We start from the raw sequence: 9115 nt of genomic DNA on the forward strand, positions 1-9115 counted from the left end.
CATTTTTTCAATCCAATCTTTGCCTTTTAACCCTGAAATCACTTAACAAATACATCAAGACATCAAATGGAATTAAAAGAAATTAAATTTAGCAATTTAAGAGCCTAAAAAGCATATTTTTAATCTTAAGCACAATCTAGGAGAAATTCACAAAATTATGCTATTTCATTGAATAAATATGAGATTAGTTGATAAAATTCACTAAATTCAACACAAGATAAACCTTCAAATTATGGTTTATCAACCTCCCCACACTTAAACAATAGCATGTCCTCATGCTAAACTCAAGAAAGACAAGAAAGGAGTATCAACATTTATTCAATGTAAAGTTTGTAAACTATCTAAATGCAACCTATCTACATGCATGCAACTACTTGGTCAAAATAAATCAATTCCCAAGAATACATATATGAACATAAGAGTTAAAGCAATCACACCCAAGTCAAATCCAACAATTCATTAGAGTTCTAGAAAAGAATTTATAAACTTGCAAGATAAGAGATGATCATAGGTGGAAACATAGAATTAAGCAATAGAACCCCTCACCGGATGTGTATATGCTCTAATCGCTCAAGTGTTTAGGGTTAATTCACTCAATTCTCTTCTAATCTGGTTTTCTAAGATTTGTTTTTCATCTAACAATCAACAGTTATTCAATACATGCATACAAATATCATGAAGACTTTTCACAAGGTTGTAATCTGGCTAAGGTCAAGTTAAATGGTCAAGTGGACTAAAATTTGAATTTTTTATTAGCTTAAACTCTCACCTAACACATATAACAACCTATACAATTTAAATGCAAACCTAACTACCCATTATTCACTTTTTCACATACGCATGCATTCTTTTTTTAACTATAACACATATGCATTGTTATTAATATTTTTCTTGGGGCATTTTGTCCCATTTTTATTGCTTTTCTTTTTCTCTCTTTTTTTTTCTTTTTCTCTCTTTTTTTTGTTTTTTTATTTTCCTTCTTTTTATATTATTTTTTTCCATTCTTTTTTTTTTCAATAATATAATATATACAAAAAGTTTAATGCATGTGGTTTAACATTCAATGCATGAGTATGTGCCCAACTTCCTAGATTTTTAATAAAAATTCAAAAATACATTTTTATCTCAACCAATATTCCCAAACTTCTCACACCTAGCCTAAGCTAATCAAAGATCTAAATTAAGGACATTTATTTTTTTTCACTTAGGGATAGTGATGTGCTAAAATTAAGAACAAAAGGAATTAAACAAGCTCAAAATTGGTTAACAAAGGTGGATAAAAGGGTAAGGCATTTGGGTAAGTAAGCTCAAATGAAATAAAGGCCTCAATCATATAAATGCATTTATACACAAAATAATGGATATAATGAATCAAACAAGTCAAATATTACAATCATAGAGAGAGAATAACACATAAGAAGGAAAATAGTGGTTATATGATGCAACCACACAATTAGGCTCAAAACTCATAAGCTTATATGTTTTTAGCTCAAAAACATGTTCCACAATATATAATTCAAGCAAGTTTCAATGAAAAAGCTTAACTCAAATCAATTTGGAATGCCCTATATATAAAATCTTTGGAAAATTTTATTATTTTGACTAAGTTATTATATATATGAAAACCAAGAAAATGCAACTAAAACTTCTAAAAGACATGGTAATAACAGAAGAATTAAAATGTGAAAGTGTTGGGATTAGAATTTTTCACCCAAGATTGGTCGATCGGTCGGACGACCTCCTCACACTTAAAAGTTTGCACCGTCCTCGGTGCATTCAAAGATGAGCAAGGGGGTACAACGACTACACGGATCGCCACCTTCAGCTGGTGGATCATCCGGCTACTGCAAGTTCTTTCTTCTGCTTTTCTTTTTGCTTATGGAGACTCATCCTGAGAATATGAAATAGAATATAGTAAGATGAGTGAATTTGAAGATAAGAAAGCATAGAGTGTTGGAATAAAGTGATGATCACTAAAATGAAGTGAGTGAATTAGTGTGTGACATTGATGAAAATAAGTGTGTGAATTCTAAGTTGTGCGCAGTTTAGAACACCCAGTAGCATTGAAAGCTATGCCATAATTACCCAAAAGAAGTATACACTTCACTCATTCTAGTGTGCTTTAGATACTTTAAAAGAAACTTGTAGGTTAAGATAAACAAACAAGTAATAAAAGGGCATAAAAGTACTCAAGCAAGAATCAAGCATTTGTGAAATAGATAATGAATGGCCATTGGTTGATGTGCAAGAGAATTCAATGAACCAAAGAACATATGGAACTCACACATCAATCAATACCACACTTGCAATTTGGTTTCACATCACCTAATTGACATAAAGTGGGAAACATGGGTGCTATGCAACTTAGGAAAAGAGAGATATAAGGTGAAATCAATCACATAGCAAGCATGGTCTATATAGCTTGAAAAGAGCAAAGAGATGTCCCTAGGTGAGCTTACAATCCAATTTCATAATTCCACAATATCGATGCACAAACTTGGTGATGTAAATAAAAGTCAATATAATCAAGCATCACTTAACAACAAATGCATCAAATAGAACTAAATTGCCTAATGATATATAATAAAATCAAATCACATGGTGACTAAAACATGCAATTCAAAAATTTTAGAAAGCTTTGAAGACAATTTTAGAAGTACTTGGTATGCACTAGTATCAAACAAGCAAAACTCAATACCAAGCAACAAATTACAACCTCAATTATAGTCCAACAATGAATATTCAGCAGTAAAAAATAGCTAATCAGATTAATAATCCGGCACTTTTCACCAAAATCTAACCTATACTAACAACCTAGTCTACTAAAATAGAAAATTAAACTAACTAATTAACAAATGGAGATGGTGGTAGATGCTGAATGGTGGTGATGGATGATGGTTGAAGGAGGGAAAGAAGAGTCAGAGAGAGAAAAGAAGATAAAAAATGGAACGAAGAGAAGAAAAGAAAAGTATGTGAAGTGGGGAGTCACGCGTACGCAGAATATCATGCGTACGCGTGACATGGGAAAATGAGGATCTGCACGTACGCATGGGGCATGCGTATGCGTGACATGAAGTCGTGCCCATTACACAGTTCCCGCATGGTCCCGACACAACTCTCTGTCCAGGCCATGCAGTAGCACAGTTCCAGCATAGCAAACGCATTATCAAAGTTGACGGTGCGACACGTACGTGTGGGCCACGCGTACGCGTGACCTTTCTCTCTCTCTCTCTCTCCCTTTCTCTCTCTCTTTTGAACATATTAAGCTTCTTGAGCACCTAACAAGCTACCAAAACAATACCAAACATTATCAAGCAAGCTAAACTACAACTTAAAACTAAATATGTAACACCCCGTTACCCTAAGCCTTACCTCGCGCCGTAAAGCAAGGGATAACAAGGTGTCACGACAGTTCTAAGGCTCATATAATATATATATATATATATATATATATATATATATATATATATATATATATATATATATATATATATATATTACTAGAAGCCCGATGAAAGAATAAAAGCTCAAGGTCACGTAAAGCGGAAATACCAAACGCGAAGCGTCCACATACAATAACTAAATGCGTAAGCACAAACAGGACAAGACATAATACATATAAACCTTGTAGATAGCTCCAGGATACACAAGACAATAATTATAGTAAACAAGATATATATAAATATAAAATACAAATGAGGACTAATCACAGCCTGCGGCGTTTAGGCTGAATAGTCAAACTGAAATTCAAAGAGTTTTTTGAAGTTTAAAATAGCTTATACAACTTACCTCTCAAATCAAGCTTCTAAGGCAACAAAGTTAAATATACAAAAGGTGAGAGAATACTACGACCAAAGTAAAACAGAAATAAATAAGGAAAGAATCATACTCCGCTCTGTTACTATGTCCGCAATTTCACCGAGGTGAATTACGACCTGCATCTGAAAAACAATAACAAAGTATGGAATGAGAACCGGAGGTTCTCAGTATCGTAACAATGCCCAATAATGTAAGATGTAAGGTTTCGAGACGCCAAGGCAATCCTAAAACTTCACACCAAACAGATATTCAAGCTTAACATAAATAAATAAATTAAACCATAAACCATCAGCATGGTTATCTAAACTTAGGGGATTTCTAACTAAAACTAGTCACCACTGTCCCACAGTCTTCACCAACCTACCCTCTATGCGATCCCATCACTAGCGCCTACCTAACCTCCTCAGCACCAGACAAACATTGATAATGCAAGCAAGGAAAACACAGGTATTATTCATATATATAACAAGTAATTCAAGAAGCAAGTAGGCATATTATACAATTATGCAAACCCAAGTAATCAAAGCAAACAAGCACATAAGAGATGCATATGATGAATGCCTGTCCTATTGGCTCGTGATATCACTTGTCGGTCTGTAAATGCCAACCCGACACATCCTTCTAGATGTAGCCTTTTCTGTCACGCCAGAGATATAGTGCCCTGCACACTCATGCAGCAGCAAATCTAATACGCCAGAGATATAGTGCCCTACACACTCATGCAGTAGGGAGTCTATTACACCAGGAATATAGGCCCCGCACACTTCATGTAGCAGAGAAGGAAACAACAACAACCACTCATGCAACAGAGAAATCTGCTACGCCAGGGATATAGGCCATGCACACTCTTAACATCAACAAATCATGCAGCAGAGAAATCTGCTACGCCGAAGATATAGGCTCCGCACACTTTCAATAACAACTAGTCATGCAGCAGAAAAATCTGCTACGCTGGGGATATAGGCCTCGCACACTTTCAACATTCATCAAGATCATCATTCCTTGTTGAGTCCTCGACTCATCACAACCATCATCAATTCATAATTTCCATTCCGAACTCATTAGTTCATCAGTTTCTCAATTTGTTGTCAGTATTCACCAAGTGCACTACTCTTCCTTCTCTCTCAACCAAACTCATCCTTAATACACCAGAAACATAAACTTCCGTTCTCTAACTTTTCAAAGTAATACCCAAATAAATCCACCCAAGACCTTCTCTATGGTTAACATCCAAAACAAGCCAAAAAGTCTTAAATAGGTGTCACAGAAGTTTACAAGCTTGTTAGGAAAGTGAAACAGTTAAAAACAAGATTTTAGTTGAAAAACAGGGCATGTGCGTACGCACAAGGGAGGTTAAGTACCCGACATGGTTAGCGAATGTGGTACTGGTAAAAAAGCAAAATGGGAAGTGGAGGATGTGTGTCGATTATACCGACCTCAACGAAGCGTGTCCTAAGGACCGATATCCCTTGCCCAACATTGATTTTTTGGTGGATTCTTCCTCAGGATACCAGTACCTATCATTCATGGATGCGTACTCGGGATATAATCAAATCTTGATGTATAAGTCGGACCAGGAAAAGACATCGTTCATCACACCCAGAGTAAACTACTGCTACGTGGTCATGCCTTTTGGATTAAAGAATGCAGGGGCCATATATCAAAGGCTGATGAACCAGATGTTCGCACCCCATCTCGGAAGCTTAATGGAAGTCTGTGTGGATGATATATTAGTAAAAACCAAGGATGAGACCTGCCTTTTAGTCGACCTCTCACAAGTCTTTAACACCATAAGAAGACATGGGATGAGACTAAATCCCACCAAATGTACTTTCGCAGTGGAGGCGGGAAAATTTCTGGGTATTATGCTCACACAAAGGGGGATTGAGGCTAACCCTGACAAGTGTAGAGCTATCTTAGAGATGAAAAGCCTGACATGCGTCAAAGAAGTCCAACAATTGAACGGCCGACTTGCAGCACTGTTCAGATTTCTGGTAGGATCGGCCTTAAGGTATTTGCACTTTTTTCTCTACTAAGAAAAAGGTGCCAATTTGAATGGACCCTGAGTGTGAAGAAGATTTCTAAGAATTCAAGAAGTTCTTGAGCCAGCCACCAGTCCTTACCCGGCCTAAGGCAGGAGATGACCTCGTACTATACCTAGCTGTCGCTAAGAAAGCAGTAGCATCAGCCTTAGTTCGAGAAGATGAGGTCAGACAGCATCCAGTTTATTTCACCAGCAAAGTCTTACAAGGACCCGAATTAAGGTATCAAAAGATACAAAAATTCACACACGCCTTAATTCTGGCGTCCAGAAGACTCCGACCTTACTTTCAGGCTCACACTATAAGAGTCCGAACAAACCAGCCCATGAAGCAAATCCTTCAAAAAATAGACATTACAGGTCGTATGGTTCAATGGGTTATAGAGCTATCCGAATTCGACTTGAAATATGAAACTCGGACAACAATTAAAGCCCAATGCCTTACCGACTTCCTAGCAGAATACACAGGCGACAAAAGCGAAGCCTCTACAACTTGGAGCCTTTATGTGGATGGATCCTCTAATAAAGTCGGGACCAGCGCTGGTATAATCTTAGTGAATGAAGAGGGGACTCAAATAGAAGTCTCCTTGAAGTTCTAATTCGCTGCTTCCAACAACCAAACTGAATATGAGGCCTTAATAGCAAGGTTGAAACTCGCCAAAGAAGTCGGTGTGACCAAGGTAATAGTCTTCAGTGACTCCTAAGTAGTAACTTCTCAGATCAATGGAGAGTACCAGGCAAAGGATCCCAATATGAAAAGGTACTTGGAGAAAATACTCGAGCATCTTAGGCAATTTCAGGAGACCGAGGTTAAGCACATAACTTGGGAACTCAACAGCAGAGTCGATGCCTTCTCCAAGTTAGCAAGTACCAAGCCTGGAGAAAACAACAGAAGTTTGAAACAAGAGACTCTCCAGGAGCCCTCGGTTACGAAGACGGATAACAAATTGGACGTTCTACCTGTTTGTGGCTTAAATCTTGGATGGATGACCCCTATAGTCGAGTATTTGAAATTCGACATCCTCCCCGAGGATCAGAAGGAAGCCAAGAAACTTCTGAAGGAAGCACAAAACTACACTTTGGCACAAAACGTCCTTTATAAAAGAAGGATATCTACACCATTGTTAAAATACGTTCTGACTTTTAAGATAGAGGAAGTCTTAGAAGAAGTGCACAACGGTATTTGTAGGAATCACCTCATAGCAAGGTCTTTAGCTAGGAAGGTGATCCGAGCTGGGTTCTTCTGGCCGACTTTACAAAAGGACGCCATCGACTTCGTGAAAAAGGTGCTAACCCTGTCAGATGCATGCGAACTTCCACGTCGCTCACCCCGAAGAGCTCATTAGCGTGACCTCTCCCTGGTCTTTTGCGAAATGGGGATTGGACCTACTCAGACCTTTTTCCCAAGCTCCTGGGCAGGTCAAATACCTGATTGTGTGAATGGATTATTTCACCAAGTGGATAGAAGTAGAGCTGCTGGCCACCATCACAACTCAAAGAAGTCGGAGGTTCCTGTACAAGAATATCATTACCCGATTTGGAGTCCCTCACTCCATTACTACAGATAATGACACACGGTTCACCGACAGAATATTCAGAAATTTGGTGGCCAGCATGAAGATCAAGCATCAATTCACATCAGTAGAGCATCCTCAAGCCAATGGGTAGGCCGAAGCTGCCAATAAAGTCATATTGGCAGGGTTAAGAGAGAGGTTGCAGGAGGCGAAGGGAACTTGGGTTGAGAGCTCCCTCAGGTACTATGGGCTAATAGAACAACACCTCACTCCATGACTGGAGAAACACCCTTCCGACTTGCATATGGAATAGAAGCCATGATCCCAGTAGAGATAAATGAGCAAAGTCCACTGGTGAAATTTTATGATCAATTCGGAAATGTTCAAACCCAAAAAGAAGAACTCGAACTACTTCCAGAAGTCCGAGAGCAAGCACAAATAAGACAAGTAGCGTTAAAGCAAAGGATGGCATGTAGATACAATCAAAAAGTCATTCAAAGAAGCTTCGCCACAAATGACTTAGTCCTGATACGAAATGACATCGGAGTGAACAAGTCGAGTGAAGGAAAACTTGCTGCGACTGGAAAGGACCTTTCAAGATAACTGAAGTCTTGGGAAAAAGTTACTACAAGGTATCTGACCTGAATGGAACTGAGCTCCCCAGGTCATGGCATGCTTGCAATTTAAAGAGAATTATATCTAGAAGCGTGCTCCGTTCTCTGATGTACTCTTTTTCCGACTTCACGGTTTTTTTCTAAGAAGGGTTTTCCTAAAGGGGGTTTTAACGAGGCATCAAAGCGGGGCAAGGGGCATGAATTTTATACCCTTAGTAGCCAAAGCATCTTTGTAAAGTCATGTTTCACTAACGATAATATTTCCTTTTCTCAAGTTCCATTATTATTTCTACGACACACATTAACTTAAGCTCGAAAAAACGCAAAAATCTGTTGCCCGACCTATGTGGTCGGCAAGATGAAGCGACGAGGTATAAGTCGGTGTAAAGAGGGTATAAAAGACGATCATATAAAACTCGTGAGTAAACGACTTACAAGTCGATAAATGCCCGAGCAAATCAAAATGCATCACAAAAATAGCCTAAGTTATGAAAACGATTCAATAACAAAACAAATTGAACGTTCGTGCTAAGTAATGGAAGAGCTCACTTCTTCAAGTCTTAAAGATCTAAGATACTCAACGAAGGCTGGCGTCAAAAGCCTCACAAATAGTTTAAATAGAAGATATATCAGTTTTTATAAGATTAATAACATCCTAAAAATAAAGGATAAAATGTTAAAAGGCTTCGTGAAAAGCCTCATCAACAGCCACCAAAATAGCTCAACAATAGCTGAAAGATCTTTTTAAAACACCTGCAAGCCAAAGAATAGTTGAAAAATCCTATGAAAAAGGATCAGCATTCATAGTAAAAGTTGTTAAAGATCCCTTCCAAAGGGTCAGAGTCAGAAATAAACAAACCAACAACATTCAACGCATACATAAAAGTGTTCATAAAAAAGGGTCCCACAAGTCGGGCCTTAATAAAAAAAATTAAACAGGGCCAATACGAGGGTTTTGATCATCAACTGAAGAAGAAGTCGGATCAGCAGCAGTAGTTGGAGGGGTCGGGAGAATCTCTTCGGAAGGAACAACCTCAGGCAGACTTGAAGAACTCGGAGGGACTTCTAAAGAGGTGGCGGCTTCTTGGGGAAGAGACTCCACCAAGCGTTGCCCAGCAGTTTTTAGC

At 38.2% G+C, this 9115-nt stretch overlaps 1 protein-coding gene across 1 annotated transcript; it reads left to right on the forward strand.

Moving 5' to 3' along the window:
• The first annotated feature begins 6612 nt into the window (after positions 1-6612).
• On the forward strand, positions 6613-7206 carry LOC140182382 (uncharacterized). Its single transcript, XM_072228566.1, has one exon. It carries the CDS (start codon positions 6613-6615, stop codon positions 7204-7206), a length of 594 nt encoding a protein of 197 aa, XP_072084667.1.
• The last annotated feature ends 1909 nt before the right edge of the window (positions 7207-9115 follow it).

The sequence above is a fragment of the Arachis hypogaea genome, chromosome 19 (genome assembly GCF_003086295.3).
Source record: "Arachis hypogaea cultivar Tifrunner chromosome 19, arahy.Tifrunner.gnm2.J5K5, whole genome shotgun sequence".
In the NCBI taxonomy this organism is placed as follows: domain Eukaryota; kingdom Viridiplantae; phylum Streptophyta; class Magnoliopsida; order Fabales; family Fabaceae; genus Arachis; species Arachis hypogaea.